General features: G+C 49.2%; 1 protein-coding gene across 1 annotated transcript in view; it reads right to left on the bottom strand.

Annotated features, from left to right (window-relative positions):
• Positions 1 to 17,743, bottom strand: part of RIC1 (RIC1 homolog, RAB6A GEF complex partner 1) — a 1,165,874-nt gene that overhangs the window by 312,607 nt on the left and 835,524 nt on the right. Inside the window, exon 12 of the mRNA XM_069626020.1 lies at positions 17,323 to 17,526. Within this exon, the coding sequence (XP_069482121.1) occupies positions 17,323 to 17,526 (204 nt within the window). The remainder of the gene's footprint in view (positions 1 to 17,322; positions 17,527 to 17,743) is intronic.

The raw sequence follows: 17,743 nt of genomic DNA, 5'->3' as shown, positions 1-17,743 counted from the left end.
ATTGGGACCTAGTCGAGGGTTTTCTGGCTGCCTGGATAATACTCATGTTATACGCACAAAAGTTAAGATGTTCTAAAGACTTGAACTCAGGCACCATGCCACCAAGCTGAGCGATTGTGGGGAGGGGTGCCACAGTTGCTGTTCCCCCTGGTGAAGAAGATCGGGGGTCACCGGTAACCTGATCAGAGGATACACCGACAGCTGTTGAAGTTCTGACTGGCCGGCCACCACGGGGCTATGAGTATAAGAGAACAGTTCACTGAGTTCTTCAATTTGCAAATTACTCAGTGAACTAGAGGCAGAGGCGGGAAAGTGTAAGCCCTCATGTTGTGCCATGGAATCTCGAGAGCATCCCTCAGAGAGGAGGGCCCCAGCCCCCCTCTGGAGGCATACTGAAGAAGCTTCTTGTTTACCTCCGTAGCGAAAAGGTCCACTTCCGGTGTGCCCCAACGCAGGAAAATCCATGAGAGGACCTCCGCCTTCAACTCCCACTCGTAGCTGACCATTGTCCGCCGGCTGAGGGCATCTGCTGTGACATTCAGCTGTCCCGGGATGTGCACTGCAAGAAACCAGACACCGTGAAGAACAGCCCACTCCCAAATCTGGATGGACAGGTCCACGAGGAGGGGGGGGGGGGGAAAAGAGACTTGGTTCCCACTTTCTCACTTGCATGTTGATGTAATACATCGACACCACATTGTCCGTGCTTATGCGGACCACCTCGTTGGCAATGATCGGTCTGAACGCCATGAGCGCCAAAAAGATCGCCAGGAGCTCCAGATTTATGTAGAGGAGCTTGTCCTGAGGCAACCAAAGATCCGAGACCTGAAGAAGATCCAACGTCGCACCTCACCCTAGAAGGGAGGAGTCAGTCGTGAACGTCACCGTAGGGGCTGGGTCCTGAAACCCCGCACCCACCAACAGGTTGCTGAGAGACGACCACCACTCCAGGTCCACTCTCATGGAAGCCGGAATCATTATCAATTTGGAGTCCGGATCCACCGCCTGACACCAAGAACTCCGAAGAGCCACCTGAATCAGCCTCATCCTGAGAAGAGCAAGAAAAAGAGCCAACACGCAGAAGGCTAGGAGGCCCAGAAGCCTCTGGAACCACCAGGCTGACATGCTCTTCGACTGCGCAAACATCTGACATGTGGCTAACAGATCCGCCATTCTGTCCCTGTTCAGGTACACTCTGCAGTCGATTGTGTTCCAGCGAAAACCCAGGAAAATAAAGTCCTGCGAGACCGTCATGGAAGATTTCCGCCAGTTCACCGACAGCCCAAGATGGAACAGGAGCTGTAGGAGAGAGAAGATTGCACGCGGCTTTCAACGGGCAAGGGCTGCGTAAGAGCCAGTCGTCCAAATACGGATACACATGGATACCCTGCAGACGAAGATAGGCCGCAATCACTGACATCTTTGTGAAGACATGCAGCGCTGAGCTGAGGCCAAAAGGAAGCACTCGAAACTGGAAGTGCTCCTCTCCCAAAGAGAAACAAATATCTCCTGTGTGGATTCCAAATCAGAATATGCATGTACGCATCCTGAAGATCCACCACGCTGAGCCAATCGCCCATCTGCAAGGAAGACCATATCTGGCTGGGCGTGATCATCTTGAATTTCTCTTGGGGTAGGAAAAGATTGAACTGGGAAAGGTCTAGGATGGTGCGCAGGCCAGCCTGGTTGGGTTTGGGCACCGTAAAGAGCCGGGAGTAGAAGTCCTCCCCTCGCTCCCTGAGGGGAACGGGTTCCACCACTCTGAGGTTCAGAAGCTTCTGCACCTCGGCGTTCAGGGAGGGCGATCCTGACAGCTGGAAGTGAGGGTGGGGTAGGGGGTAAGCGGAAGCCCGCCCCAGCGACTGACAAGACCCCACCTATCTTCGGTGATGGTCTGCCACGCCTCCCAATGAGACGCAATGTGTCCTCCCACCAGAGTCTTGTGCGAGCGCGTAGAACCCTCCTTTTGTAGGTTTTCCAGTGGTGTTGCCACCTGAACTTCAGGAGGGGGTAGAGGAGCGGGAGAAAAACAGTCCGTTGTTGCCTCCGGTGGTTATTCCCCGAAGGGGTATTCACTCAACGAGATTTCCAGTAAAGGAAGCCCCTGAAACCAGAGGAGGGCCGACTCTGCGACAACGGTCTGAGTTTTAAAGGGAGTTTTAACTAGGACCGACAAGGATTTAACTGTCTGAGTGCTATCCTTCGTCTTGGTCAGCTCTACATCCGTTGTAGAGTGAAACAGCTCCTTACTGTCAAACGGAAGGTCCAACACCTTGTCCTGTACTTCCTTTAAAAATTTGGTGGCATGCAGCAACGCCTGTCGGGAGATATCAACCCCCTGCATAAGGCCCCAAGCCGAGGTGTCTACGTGGTGATCCGCAGCCTCCAGGAGATCCTGGGCCAAGACCCTGGCATCGGATATTCCCGCCTTAAAATCCTCCAGCTTTTCAACCGGAATGAACTCCGACAGACTTTTCCACATCCGCATATTAGCCCCCGCTAACACTAGTTCGGCATTGGCCTGTCGGAGCTGCAAGGCCGAGTTAGCGAAAATCTTCCTCCCAAGGGAGTCAAGAAGCTTGTCCTTCTTTCCCAGAACCTGAGTAGCCGTCGTGGAAGAGGATGCTGCAGGCCTGTACTGTAAGGTACCCGCAGCCACCACCGTGGAGGAGGGGGGCGGACAAGATGACAAAGCCACCTCTTCCAAAGAATGCAGCCTCTATCGCACATCAATTTTCTTATTGAAGAAAAGTCCAGAGTGTGGCTTTTCCCAAACCCTACGGACCTCGGCCAGAACGTCCTTCTGCAAGAACAGGCCGGTACGCTCCAAAGGAGACAGGGTGAATGCCCCAGAAAGCACGCCCTCCTGTGGAGCGGGTGCTTCGGGCACCAGAACATCCAAGAAGCACATCATGTCCAGTACCTGGTCATGGAAAGCTCTAAGAGCGGGGCAGATCCTCGTTGTCCTGATCACCCTGTGCATCATCCAACAGTTCAGGATCCTGCTGAACCGTGTCGGGCACTGCCTTGTCCACAGGGACAATGGGGGCAAAGGCGGAAGAGTCGGGGAAGGCACCGTAGGCAAGGGAGGCAACAGCGGGACCACCGGAACGACAGGTGGAGCCGGAGGCGCGGGTGGACATATCTCCCTAAGGAGCCCTTTGAAATATTCCCTCATGGGGTCGGTACGCATGAGCGTCTGAAATTTGCCGAAAAAGGCGTCCTCCGGGGACTGTTTTGGAGCTACCGGAGGAGGCCTCTCATCAGGAGGATAATTCCAGGGACGTATCGGGGTAGGTTGCCACACCGGCCCATCACCCGACGTAAACATTGTGCGGAAGGGGCATCCGAGCGTTCCAATCATAGACTGGCCGATAAGGATGTGCACAAGGAACCCTATGTTCACCCACAGAGCCAAGCCCTACACCTGTGGCAGATGGCGTAGTTGTAGGGGTAGCGCTCAAAACGGCCGCCGTGGTCATGACGAGAACGGCCGCCATTTTGTCATCACCTGAGGGGTACTGCGGCACCGAGGAAGTGAGGCAGGGGTCCGCGTCGATGGATCAGGGGTCTTAACTTTAGCCTTAACATAAGGGTCCTCGGCAGGGCCGGTACTATGAGGCCTGGAATGTTTCTGCGACATACCAATTGCCAAATTAGCCTTCCCAGGAAGGACCTCGGCATTGCCGGTAAAAGAATAACTTTCCTTCTTTGCCCCCTCAACAGATCTGGTGTCGCCACAAGAGCTGGAACGGTGAAAAACAACCTTCACCGATAAGGCTTTGTCAGGCCTCTCAGAAATGCTGGCAACCTTAGCCTCTGGACGAGGACCTCGGACCCAGGTCCGGTACCAGCCTTACTAGCGTGGGCCTCGAACATCCGTTCGGTAACACCAAGCCCCACCGAGGCCTCGGGGCGAACCCCGGTCTTATTTTTGAGGGAAGCCAATAGAGGCCTCATAGCAAGCTCCGGTACCCCACGACTCAGTAGAACTGGGTCTACAAGCAGCCCCCACAGGAGGGGCCCTCGGAGCGTAGTCCGGTATCCACAGGCCCCTTACGGAGACCCTCTGAGAAAACGCTGGTACAATCATTAGGCCCAACTGGCACCTCAGGGGAATCCCCGGTAACAGAGCGATCAACGCCCCTCCCGGCTCGGGAAGAACCCAGGAAGGTGTCTCCCGACCGAGGTGCTCTGAAAAGTAAAGAACTTACTGGGCGTTTCTTCTTTTCGTCGATAAACGCTTGAAAATGCGAAGGAGGAGTCCGTCGGAACACCTCCTCCCACCGCTCCAACCATCGCTGAAGTGCCCGGACCGAAAGGGAATCACAATAAAAACAGGAGTCCCAACAGTGATCCGGACCCAAACACTCTAGACAATGAGGATGGGGATCCGCCCTCGCGAAACGTCAGTGACACGAAGAACAATCTGGAAAGTCTGGTTTGTAGGACAGACAGACTAGTTCACGATCGTTATCGAGAGCCAGAGAGGAAAATAAGGAAGAAAATCTTCTGCGGATTCAAGTGCGTCCACTCCTGAACGAGCAGAGAAAAGGACTGATGGTTGATACGGAGCCGAGATGGGCGGGGGTTACGGCCGCGTGCCAGGCCCCGCGCAAGAGAGAGAGGAAGGACACATTTTTTGAAAACATTTTTTGGGATGCTTTTTACAAAGTGCTCCGGTCCCGTCCCACAGGACGGAGAAATGTCCCATAAGTATGGAGGAAAGGGGACGGGACCTAGGAGTATAATTTTGTATTAATGATGCATTCAACTTCGGCGATAGTGAGAGGCACAAAGCTGAAAGGTTTAATTTAAGGAGTGGCCTGAGTGTTAGCACTCAAGAGGGTATTCAGTCTCTTGTCTGTAGGTAGACAATTTTGCTTATTTTTGATTTTAATTTGGAGGGTAGCAATTTTGTCCAAGATTGCTTTCTGCATGTTCACGCACCATTTGCTGTCTTTAGTGCAGGAGTTCGGGGGAGTTGCAGACGATTCAAGTTCCTTCAGAATCTTGAACTATTCTTTGGTGTTCGAATCCGCTTGTGTAATAGGTTTGTTGAAAATATCTTTTTTGGCCTGGAAGATAGCCTCTTTGTAGTTGATGGACGCTATGATGAGGCAGTCCTTATGGGCATCGGAAGAATGACTTTTCCAACGGGCTTCAGCATTACGTTTTTCTTTTTGTAGCACTCTCAAGTGTGGTGTAAACCAGGAGTTGAGATGTGCACGAGGTTTAGATTTCTTAAGTTTGATAGGGGCGATTGAGTTCAGTGCTGTGAGCATTGCATGGTTATCCACTAGAATCGAAGGGTCGGAGCAGGATGTGGACACTTTACTGAATGTAGGAAGGATAAGTGGGTGTAGTTAGTCTCTTATTATGTCCCTTTTATTTCTAGTAGGCAGAGCAATAATCTGTTTGGGACATTGGACAGCATCTATGTTGAAGGTAATAATATGATGGTCTGACCAGGCGCAAGGTGAGTTGGTCTGTAGGCGGATGTTGCAGTTGGAGTCCACTGGAGTGGGTAGGTTCCTGAATGTGTTGAGTAAACCCCAGGTCAGTTAAATTATTAGCACAATCCGCCGCAGTAGGATCGTTCGAATCTTGGAAATGCAAGTTGAGATCCCCCAGTAGGATAATTTGAGATTTAGTTTTCAATTTGCGTAATAAGGATGCAATGTCATCCACAAAGGAGGTGGCAGGGCCAGGCAGTCTGTGGATGAGATGTAAGGTGACAGTTTGGTTAGGAGAGATGGGGAGCTTAACTGAAAGTAACTCAGCTGAGGGAATCTTTTGGCTAGGCATCGCTCTGAGGCCAAGTGAATTCTTCTGAATAAAAGCAACCCCGCCCCCTCTTGATTGCGAGGTGTTATGGTCACATCTAGTGATGGAGTAGTCCGTAGGTATGGCGAGGCAGAGTAGTGGTCCAGAGGCTGCATGTAGCCAGGTCTCTGATATGGCGATAAAGTCAAGGTCTTGAATCTTAAGGTCTGCAATGTCCAGTGCATGCACACGGAGGGACCTAGCATTGACTAGAGCGCCCTTAATCAGCGTATCTTTGGGAGTGTGTGGTAGGATGTTAGGATTGGGCTTGGGATGGGATGTAGAAGTCCCAGGGTGTCTGACTAGGTGGGTATCAGCTAATACTTTTGCCACCAAAAATATCGCCGTACATATGGTCGTCGGGAACAGCCATAGGCAATATTTTTGGTGTCGAAAATATTAGGTGCGGAGGTTGCGGGGGTATCCCCCGCAGGGTCCATGTGTTATTTTCGCTGCAAAAATATGGCGAAAATTTTTGTATGGCGATATTTTTGCGGCGAAAATATCACATGGAACCACTAGGTGGCAGTGATTTAGTCAAGGTACAAGGCTTGTGAGAAGGGCTGGTAACATGGGGAATTCTAGAACCTTGTCTGTTTCTTAGGCGCAAGGCACAAGGTTGATTAGGTGTAGGTTTCTTGGCGAAGTGTTCCAACCACAAGGCGGGGGAATTTAGATAGGGGTTAATGGATGGGGGTGTAACACTAGGCAATGTGTCACTTAACTGGGGCCATCCCACAATGTGGCTAAGGGAGGGAGGGAGGTAGGTAACTGTTGTGGTGGCAGATTCAGGATGACACTATTGGCAAGGTAAGTCATCATGCCGGTTTGTGTGTTAGGTGTAAAGGTACTAAGGAGCTGTGGGTAAGCAATGTAAGTGCCCAAGCTAAAATGGTTACAAATATGCTCAACATCTGAGAAGGTAGCGTTAGGTGGCCCAGGAACATATTGAGCAACTGTGAGGCAAGGTGGAAAGGTTGTAGTGCGGTGTTAACGTGCTATAATTTAGCGGAGATTCCGCTCTAATGGTAGGGAGTTCTATTAAGTTTATACCAAAGGTAGCAGGCGAAGAGGTATCTTGGGGGTGATTAGGCAGTTAATGAGGCAGTTCGCAATCATGAGAGGACAATTGTACATGAACAGCATGCGTTAGGGCCATGCTTGGCAATGAGTAAAGCTTCAAGGCAGGATAGTAACAAGGATGTTAGGTTTTTGAGCAACATTCAGCAAATAGACCCTACGCTCGAACAGTATAAGCGGAAGCGAAATAACAGGTATGGACAGGCAGATGCGAAGTAGGGTAATGCGCATTGATCATCAAGTCTGAGTCTAGGGCACAGCAGCGCGTTCGGCGGCAGGGAGCCAGATATCAATCTAGGCTAGTTTACTTTATATTGCAACAGACAAAGCCCAAGCAAGGGTAATTACATGAACTGGTGCAGCCGATAGGCACATGGCAGGTGTTGATTATGTGGCAGAGTTGAATGTCTTGCATAAAGCACATCAAGTGCAAAGTTTACAGCTAGAAGTTGAGCTGGGAGATGACAGCAGTGCCGCTGTACAGCTGGCAGCACGCCCATGTACAATGTGGCAGAGGGGTTTAGCACAACAGACAGTACAGGGTTGACAATAGGTGGATAATATTCGGCAAGAGGAAAGTCGGATGTGAAGCGACTTATTGAAAGTTAGGAACGGATGTTCCACAGAAAGAGGCTGAAGCTCACTTATCCGTCTTTTAGATGTTGCCACAATCAAAAAGGCCATCTTCCAAGACAGGTACTTGAGTTCGGTAGTGGCCAGGGGTTCAAAAGGCTTATGACAAAGCAGTGAGGACCACATTCAGATCTCATTTGGGATGAGGGGCCCGAACCGGCGGAAAAAGATAGATAAGACCTGCAAAGTGTCTCTAGACGACTGGATTAGCCAGCGAAAAGGAGCAACTGTCCGTAGACAGGTAAGCTGCAATGGCAGAAAAATATGTCCTGCATGATAAGACATGAATGCCAGAGGCTGCAAGGTCAGATACAAAATACAAACAGTGTCAATAGACACATGCCTAAAGTCGAGCTCTTTGGTTAGACACCAAGGACAAAAACAGAGCCAGTTGTTTCTGTATTGAGCTCTTGTAGAGGGCTTTCGTGCCGCATGAATTATAGGCATATTGCCCTCATAGTTTGAACTGCGCCAATGATCGGAACTCAGGCACCAGGCTACCAAGCTGAACGATTGTGGGGAGGGGTGCCGCAACTGGTGATTGCTCTGGTGAAGGTCAGGTTCTACGGCAACCTGATCGGGAAGGACACAGACAGGTGCTGCAGTTCCAAAAACCAGAACCTGGCTGGCCACCAAGGAGCTATGAAGAGGAGAGTGCAGTTTGACGTACTCCTAAGTTTCCAAAGTGACAGATGAACTGATTAATCTGTGGGCAACAAGGTAAGGCATAAGCTTTTATGTTGTCCCATGAGACATCAAGGGCGTCGCCCAAGGAAGACACCCGGAGTCCATCTCTGGACGCATAAAGAGGACGTTTCCTGTTCGATGATGTCGCAAAGAGGTCCACCTCTGGAGTACTCAATTGCTGAAAAATCTTGATGAAAACATTGTTCATCTCCCACTCGTAACTTGCTGCAGATAGGCAGCTGAGCGAGTCTGCAGTCACATTGATGTGACCTGGAATGTGCACAGCTTGGAGGCAGACATTGGGCCTCATTACAAGTTATCCGGTCTGGATTTAACAGTGTTGGTAAAACTGTACCGGCACCGTTTTACGGACCGGCTAACTACGAGTTCTGTGGCCCTGTGGTGTTACACCGACCAGGTCTGACCTGGCAGGCGTAACGCCACCGGCCACAGACGGACGCAGAAACACCGGCATCATTCTGCATGGTTCTGGTGTTTCCGCTGCCCCCATTCCCGAGACTCCACAGGAATGCAGAGCAACCGAATGCCAGCGCCGGAATAACGGACCACTTGGGCTGTAATGCCCTGGTAATTCCAGCAAGGCCAGCGCTGGTAAATCCCCACGAGTCTGGCGGCAGCCTGCCAGTTTTACCGGCACAGCTACCGCCAGACTCCTAATGAGGGCCATTGTGTTGGATAGCCCAATTCCAAATTTGGATAGCAAGGTCCACCAGGATGGGAGAGTTGGTACCCCCTTGTATGTTGATGTAGAACATTGCTACAGAAATGTCCATGCAAATTCAAACCACACTGTTGGCGATAGAAGGTTGAAAAGCCCTGAGCACCAGAAAGACTGCCAGGAGCTCCAGGTAATAGATATGGAATGCCTGTCTTGATGCGTCCACAAATCGTACACCTCGAGGTGACACAGTGTCGCACCCCACCCCAGAAGGGAGGAGTTAGAAGTAACCGTTACTCTCGGGCAGGGCTCCTGGAAGGAAGTCCCCAATGAGAAGTTGTTGGCAGACGACCGTCATGCAGGATGGGGCTGGAATCCGCTGCCATAGCCTGGGACCAGCAGCTCCGAAGAGCAGGCTGCGTGAGCGTAATTTTCAGGCGTGCCAGAGGAAGAGCTAACACGCAAGAGGCCATGAGGCTTAGGAGTCTCTGAAACCACCAAGCCAACATGCGAGAGGACTGCAGGAAGAACGGGCACGTGGTCGAAAGGTCTGCAATCCTGTCCTCTGTCAGGAACACTCTGGTACTGATGGTATCCCAAAGGAAACACAAAAAGATCAGCTCTCGAGTGACCGTCATCAAGGATTTCTGCCAGTTCACAGACAGCCCAAGATGGAACAGGAGCTGAAGGAGTGACTGAAGATTGGCTGTAGCAGCCTGTGGGCAAGGACTGCGCAGGAACCAATCGTCCAAGTATGGATATACATGAATGCCCTGCAGTCTGAAGAAAGCGGTAATGACCGACATCTTCATAAAGACACGCAGTGCCAAGCGGAGACCAAATGGATGCACACGATACTGGAAGCGTTCCGTTCCCACAGAGACAAAAAGATATTTTTCAATGCAGGCTCCAGATCAGAATACGCATGTATGCATCCTGAAGGTCTAACATGCCGAGCCAATCGCCCTTACGGAGAGAATTTTATCTGGCATGGTGTAATCGTCTTGAATTTCTCTTGGGATAGAAAGAGATTACACTTGAATAGGTCGAGGATAGTGCGCAGGCCAGCCTGGTTGGGTTTGGGCACTCTAAACTGATAGGAGTAACCCTCCCCTTGCTCTCTCAAGGGAACAGGTTCCACTGCTCTGAGGTCTAGTGGTTTCTGCACCTCGGCTCTGAGGGAGGGCGACTCAGTCTGCTGAAGAGGAGGGTGACTGGGTGAGGTAGGAGGGAAGGGCAAGCAGCAGCCCGCCCGAGCAACAGACAAAACCCATCGGTCTTCTGTGATGGACTGCTATGCCTCCAGATGAGACAAAATTCATCCTGCTTCTGGAGTCTTATGCGACCGAAGGAAAATATCATTTAGATGTTTTATCGGTGGGAGACCACCATTTGCTGAAGAGGAGGCTGTTGGCAGAGAGAAAAACTGGCCACCTTGTCATTGCTGTTTACATCCGGGGGCCGCCAGCTGGAGTTTCAGCACGGCGCGCACAGCGGTCCTGAAAACCTCTGAAACCAGAAAAGGACCTTGTTTGAGACCCTGACCTCTTATAAGGTGACTTTGCTGGCGTTTTCGCAAGGACCAACAATGACTTGGCAGTTTCAGTACTTGCCTTGGTCTTTCCGAGTTCCTCATCAGTGGAGGAGTGGAACAGTTCTTTACCCTCGAAGGGGAGTTCAAGCACCTTGTCCTAAACTTCCTTCAAAAACTTTGTAGCATGGAGCCACGCTTGGCGTGAGAGGTCTACTCGAGCTGCAGTGTCTACATGATGGGCTGCAGACTCAAGTAGATCCTGCGCCAGAAACCTGGCGTCAGATAAGCCGCCCTTGAAGTCTTCAAGCCTATCAGGAGGAATACATTCCTGAAACTCTGCTAGCTCCTACCACAGTTTGAGATTGGCAGCCACCAGGATAAGTTCAGTATCAGCCTGAAACAGCTGAAGAGCTGAATTGGAAAAAAATGTTTTCCCCCAATGGCGTCAAGAAGCTTGTCCTCCTTGGAAAGGATCTGAGACGCTGCAGTGGAGGATGTAGAGGCCGGCTTTGACTGTAGCGTAGCTGCTGCCACCACTGTCGAAGAGGGGAGCGGGCATGTCGCCAAGGATATGTCCTCAGACACCTGAAGCTTGTAGAGAGTGTACATTTCTTGTTTAGGTGCTGCCCGGAGTGAGGTTTTTCCCAGACCATACGGCCTCGGCCAGTGCGCTCCTGTGTCGACAGAGTGAAGGCTCTAAAAAGTACGCCCTCGTGTAGAGCTGGGGGCTTGGGTATTGGGATGTCTAGCAGTGCCATCATATCTAGCACCCGGTCGTGAAAAGCTCTAATAGAGCTGGGCGGGTCATCGCCGTCCCGGTCTGCCTGATCCTCATCCATAGAGGAGGGAGCAGAAGTCTGATACACTGTATGTGGCACCTCAGGCCCCCGAAGGCGTGGTTGACTGAGCAACCAGAGTCTTTGCCACAGGGGAAAGTGGAGGCAGAGGAGTTAGATGGGGGAGGAGGCCCCACAGGGAGAGGTGGAGGTACTACCGGAACCTGCATAGGGATTGGCAGAGCAGGGGTCGGTTCAGGCGTCTTAGGATACATTTCCTTAAATGAACCCTTAAAGTATGCCTTCATTGATTGATTGATATTTTATTTCTATTGCACTTGTACGCAAGTCAGAATACATAAGTGTCTGAAACTTGACAAAAAACGCATTCTCAGACAGAAGTCCAGGCGCTGGCCTGGGCAGAGGCCGCTTGGAAGGGGCATACCACAAGGATCGCAAAGAGAATGGTTGCCAGGATGGTCCCCCACCAATTGGCTCCACATAGATCAAAAGCGCGGATGCAGGAGGGAGCAGGACTGTATGCGTCAGCGGAGTCCAAACATGCCAATCCATTGGAGGGCGGAACAGGTTCTTATTATCCATAAAACGTGGAAAAGGCTGCTCTGCCCCAAAAATAGGCCCCTCAGCACCAGCCGTGGTGAACGTTGGTGTAAGAGAGGTAGTCAAAATGGCCACCATAGACCGCTGGGGTGGACCGCCATTTTGTCAACACCTGAGGCCAACTGCATCACAAGTGTCTTTTTAGCTCCACAAACTGACAATTGGTGGAATTTGAATTGAGGATAAGGGATGCCCATTTAAGTGGACAAGACGAAACTTTGGAAAAAATACAACAATTAGATGTAATATGAATATAAATTGAGATTGTTGCAGAGTGTTCTCCAAATAATTTTTCAAGCTGGGCTCTAAAATTTGTTTACGTTAGTGTTAAGCTGGACTGTTACAATCTGGCCTGGGCGACAGATTTTAGGAGGCAACCATAGTTATAGTGAACAGGGTACTCAGAGGTTGGCCAAACCCCAATCAAGGTAGCAATGGAGAGCAGTCAAGTCTATTATCAGGCGAGAATGAGTGGAGTCAGATGCCCTCAATGATTCCACACAATGTAACAATAATTCAACATAGGGCGAATGTATACAAATATGGTTATTCTAGGCCTTCTAAAAGAATTAAAAAAATTAAACTAGAAGGTGATTTTATCGCACAATACTCAATAATAAACAAATGATTTCACACTTGCACGATCTGAATGACACAAAGCCTAGAAAGATAATGTGTCTGGTCTTCCCTCGGTTTCCCCTCCCTAGTCTTGTCGCGCCTAGAAACACTTGTGTACAGGCGCATTGTGATGCTGGAAATGCCTTATGGAAGGACAGGGCCTCGTGTCCTTGTCCTACCACTTCTGTGCGTTTTTTCTCTATTTTTTCTGCCACAGAGGTCTTGCCTGGACCTCTGGCAGTGCAGCTCTCCATTCTTATCTTTGGCGAACATCACCCATGGGATACCCTTATGGCACCAATGGGTGGGGTACACCCTTGAACTCCTTAAGTGTGTTTCGGGCACCTGTGTGTTGCCCACAGAGCAGAGTATGGGCAGTGGTAGCTACATGTTCCATTTGGGACACCGAGCCCTGCCATAGCGATCAATGGATTCCTGACAGAAGGCAAGATGGCCCCTGTCTCCTCTTGGTTTCTATTGCCTTTTTCCTTGTTTTTCAAAGTCCAGGGAAGCCCGGACTCTGTCCCTTCCTCCTGAATGCCTGTTGGGTGGAAACACCATGTATGTCTCCGTTGTTCCCCTTTCCCCCTGACTGGCTGTTGGGCGGAAATACCATATATGGCTCTGGGGCTGCCTCCCGTCAGACTGACTGGCGCCTTTCCCAGGTGTTGTGTGTACACCCTAGGGGTGGGACATGTGTGAATGGAGTCTGAAGTGAACTCACATTCTCTGTTGTGGGTGTCGGGTTTCTGTGTGTGTGACAATGAATGAGACAGCCCTGCCTGGGACTGACATGAATGCACTGTAGGGTGCTGAAAGGATGGGTACTTGCCCCAATCCACATCTTTTGTTATGGGCGTCTGGGTGGAGTAAATGGGCTGAAAGCCTGCAGGCCTGTGAGCCAGATTGGCTGGCTGAATGAATGAATGAATGAATGAATGAATGAATGAATGAATGAATGAATGAATGGACCTACTGTGTGATTGGCTGACTGAGGTTGGCTCAGGCACAGCAAATGAGGGACAGATGTGTATGGCTGGGGATCACTCATTTACCAGTTCAGTAGCTGAAGTCGAAGCTTAGCAAGAAGAAACTGTCCCTTGAAGCCCAGGACAGATCCAGAGACCTCTCCCCAAGCCATGAGGGACTGGCGTGCAAAACTGCTACTCTTCCTCGAAGTATCCTGTAAGCCATTCCTGTGTGCCTGTCATTCAAAGACGGGGGCTTCGAAGTCCAGAGGAGGAATGCCCGACATCTCAAGCCAGAGAAGTCCATTGGTGTTGCCCAGGGTCCGGAGGTATGTTTCATGACCGCTGAAAGCCGTTGTTGTCTACCGCCCAGAAGAGGGGGTACCCTAGCATAGTGCTGCTTGGTGCACAGAGCTGCAAAAGTTAGAAACTGCTGAGGAACATTTGAAAGGACATCCTTGCAGTCACCACTGACCACATTTTCCAGTCGTAGAGAGCCCAGAGTCGTTGGGTGTAGTGGGAAGTCTGCCAGTGGGTTTCCTGCCACCAGAAGCTATCAAAGTCGTCCCGAGAGTCCCGACTTGGTGAGGGTCCGAGGTCCACTGCAGTGGTCGAGTCCAGGTCACCAGAAGCCGTCCAGAGGACCGTGTTACAGCTACAGCACCAAAGATCCGAAAGTCAGAAAACCGTCATATTCCGAAACCAGACACCAAACGTGACCTATGCACCTCGCACCACCAGAAGTCATTGAAGGGTCATAGGGGGTCTTATCATCCACCAAGCCGTTAAGGAGACCACAGCAAGTTTCTTCTTCACAGGAATTTTACAGTCTGAGAAATCGTCGACCAAAGGAGAGCACTGCGAAGAGCCAAACTGCTTCCATTCCGAAATACTTTGGTTCCTTTTTATTCTTGGATTCAGCATCCCAGTGGCTCCTTCTTCCAAAGGGGGTCCATCCTCAAAGGGAATCGTCGAGTAAAGCCCAGAAACTGCCACTTCGCCTGTCGGCGCACCAAAGGTACTGTGACTGGGAAGAGCATCTTCTAGCCTAAAGAGTTGTCCAGGGGTCCCAAATCAGTCTTGGATCCTGTTCTCCTGTGGCCTATCAGGTACTTTGGGCTGGTCAAATCTTTTAAAAGAAAGCACAAAGGTATTGAATATTGAACTGGGCTGTAAAAGACAACATAAGTTACTCCCTAATTTTTCTATTACAGGCTGCCAGGTGGCGGGGAGGGGGAGGGATTCTCACTCAGAATTACTTGTCTAATCTCAAGAAAGCATCCTGCCACTGTTCATAACTAACCTGCCATGCTTTCCTATTATATACTGGTTATACCTTATTTAAGAATTCACTGGCCATTTACAACTGTCTGTAGTTAGTGCAGTAATTACTGAATTTAATATAGGTATTTCCCAGTACAAAGTGTAATTATTTAGGTGTATATATTGCTGAACCTTATTTTATATAATGAAGTTGTTTTATCAGCTAACAGTGCGTGGACATTCCTTTGTGGGGGCTTTGGGAAAACATTGTACTTAAGAACTTGCCTGCATCACCTAGGTCTGGCTGCATATCCATAGCTAACCAAATTGAGAGCCTTGCTGGGGTCGTTCTGTGCCTTTACCCTACCATTTAGGGGGCAGAAGTACAGATACCCCCTCCAGTCTTTACACACGTTATAAATGACATATATACATTCACCATAGGTTCTTAAAAAGCATTCAAATGACTTAACCAACACAGGAAGTAAGCACATTAATGCATTAAAGATGGAACAAAGACACAAGTGAATTCTCCTAATTTCAGAAGTCCAATCCCTAAGAGGAATGGGACTTTGTGCTGAAATGTCATATGAGCCACAATGCTTCTCCCAAGAATGCAGTCTCTGTAGGCAAGTTCTTATTTTACTTGTGTTGGTGGTAGTTCAAAGAAGATATTCAACAAGGTTACTACGTAAGAAAATCGTCTTATCTTTCAAAAATTACTACCCACGTTCGACGACCAAAAGGCAATGGAATGGACGATTAGGATACAAAGACTGTTTTCAATGTTATCCTATGGAAAAAGGGTGAGGGGCAAATGCTTTGCATTTACTTAGCCCCTTTGACTCATATTTTCCCAGGTGACCTGATGGCGCAACTTGGGGGTCGCTGGAGGTTGGTTTTCTGACAGTTGGTTCCAGTTAGAGGTACCCAGGAGCGTCAGGTGTAAGGATTCTTCTGGTCAGATCCAGATGCAAGATTCACTGATCCAGGCTTCTTCAGGACACTTCATAGGACAGGGGAAGGAGAGTTACAGCGACTGTCTCTGTAAACACAGACGACAGGAGACCTTGCAGCCGAGGTTGAAGAAGATTCTCTAGGACAGGATCCCTTGATGCTGGGACGATGACATTTGATAAGGATACTGGTACCACAAGCTGGCGCCTACCAAAGTTACAGATGCAACCGCAGAATGGCGACAAGTCTGGCGAGGGAGCCTACGAGAAAGCTGGTCAGTACACTGGGTGGTCCAGGGACACATCCAAAGGCTCAGGACGGCTATATCCTCGAGAAGACATTCAAACCAGTTGTTCCCACTAGTACATGGGCTGAAGCACCGCTCGGGGTCTTCAGAGATTAAGTAGTCCAACAAGGACTTCACCGGGCAGGATGCAGGAACAAATACCAGGCCTCTTCAGGAGTCTTCTTAGGATCTTCAGTCAGCTGTTAGTCTATGAGGGATTCTTGGCTCCAACACTGACCTGAGGAAATGGCAGGAGAGAGACGTCCTCTTATCCAAAATCTAAGCTGGAAGCAAGTCCCACCAATGGCAAGGATCTGCACCATTCAAACAGCCAGTCCAGTAATTGTCCAATCGGGGACAACTATTGGTTTCACTCATGCCCCACACCTGGACGTTCTATGCATATGGAATGGGACTAGATAGTCCCACCACTTCCTGGGCCACACACCAAGGTAGGTCAGGAAACCCATATAGTTTCCTGCACTTGCCTGCGAAAGCAGCAGCTTTCCCAGTCAAGTGCAGGACCTTACGTAGGATTTTCTGATCTGGCAAGGCAGGAAGAAGGCCAAACTACAATACAGCCAGAGAGCAAGCGAAAATCTTGTGGCACGGACATTTTAGGGCACTAGCCACTTTTTATATCCATACGTGGTAAACATGAATGTGCGCACTAAAAATAATGCAAAAATTGTATAAATGTATCTGCTGCCACCAGCTGGTTTTTAGGCACAAAAGTGAGCAAAAACCCCAATTGTAAAAAGTTAGGGTGATACAAATGTATCCCCATTGCACAGCATTGTAAGATGCTGTGTGCAATGTTAAAAAGTCACTAAAGGCAAAAGAAACCAGTTTCCAAGTACTAATAGTCTGAAGGATTGATCAGTTTCCCCATAACAAATTAGAAAAAGGGAAGCTGAAGGCTTTACTTCCCATTGAACAGCCATACCCGGTTCAAAACAAAGTAAAACGATTGGTGGTCCATAGAAACTATGAAAGAAAAGCTGCCAAAAGAGAAATCTTTCCTAACACTATCGACTCCCTCCAATGTGCTTTCCTGAGTGTGCATGCCTAGGGAAGAAAGCATCCATATCATACCGGAAATATATCATATAGGGAACTTTCTGAAGACTTATTTGAACATAGAAATCTGGTTTTATAAAATGTGGAGCTTATTTAGAAGATACTTTGTTGTATACACTTAATTCACAAAGTTTAATGAAAAGAAAAAATGAAAACTAGGTTATGCTTAGAAAAATGTGCTATGGTCCAATTAATTATAAAACGCAGATGTTGGGAATCCATGACCTGTTGCACAGAATTCAGTGAAAGACTATATATAAGGCTTTAGAGCATGTCAGATTTTCAGAGAAAATAGCATACGAGTGTGCATTTACCTGAACAACGTGCCAATGTCGATGTCCTAGTAAAGTGCTTAAACCCTGAGAGTCCATGCTGCCATCTAAGAATGTCCCCCTTTCCCTGCTGTTCTTGTGTTCTGAGTGCACTAGTGAGCACCTGGGATTCTGGGCTTGTGTTGCATCCCCGCAGTTCAAGTACAAGCGATCTTCTCCTTGGAGCAGCACCTGTTCCTGGTTGCTCTATGCACAAATCAAAAACAGAAAAATATTAGCACGGGAGGGCTGGCAATTCTCCTTTTGCTAAAGAAAGTTGTAGAATACTTAAAATGGCAGTGACACAAGACAGACATTGGCATTCCAAATCATTAAAATATTAACTGATCCCAGTCGTGCAAATGAAAAATACTGTAAACACCTAAAAAATAAGAGGAACATGCTATGCTAAGCGACAGGAGGA

Source organism: Ambystoma mexicanum, chromosome 6p (assembly GCF_040938575.1).
Source record: "Ambystoma mexicanum isolate Mex_15411 chromosome 6p, UKY_AmexF1_1, whole genome shotgun sequence".
Taxonomy (NCBI): Eukaryota; Metazoa; Chordata; class Amphibia; order Caudata; family Ambystomatidae; genus Ambystoma; species Ambystoma mexicanum.
This window is presented reverse-complemented; position numbering and strand designations above follow the sequence as displayed.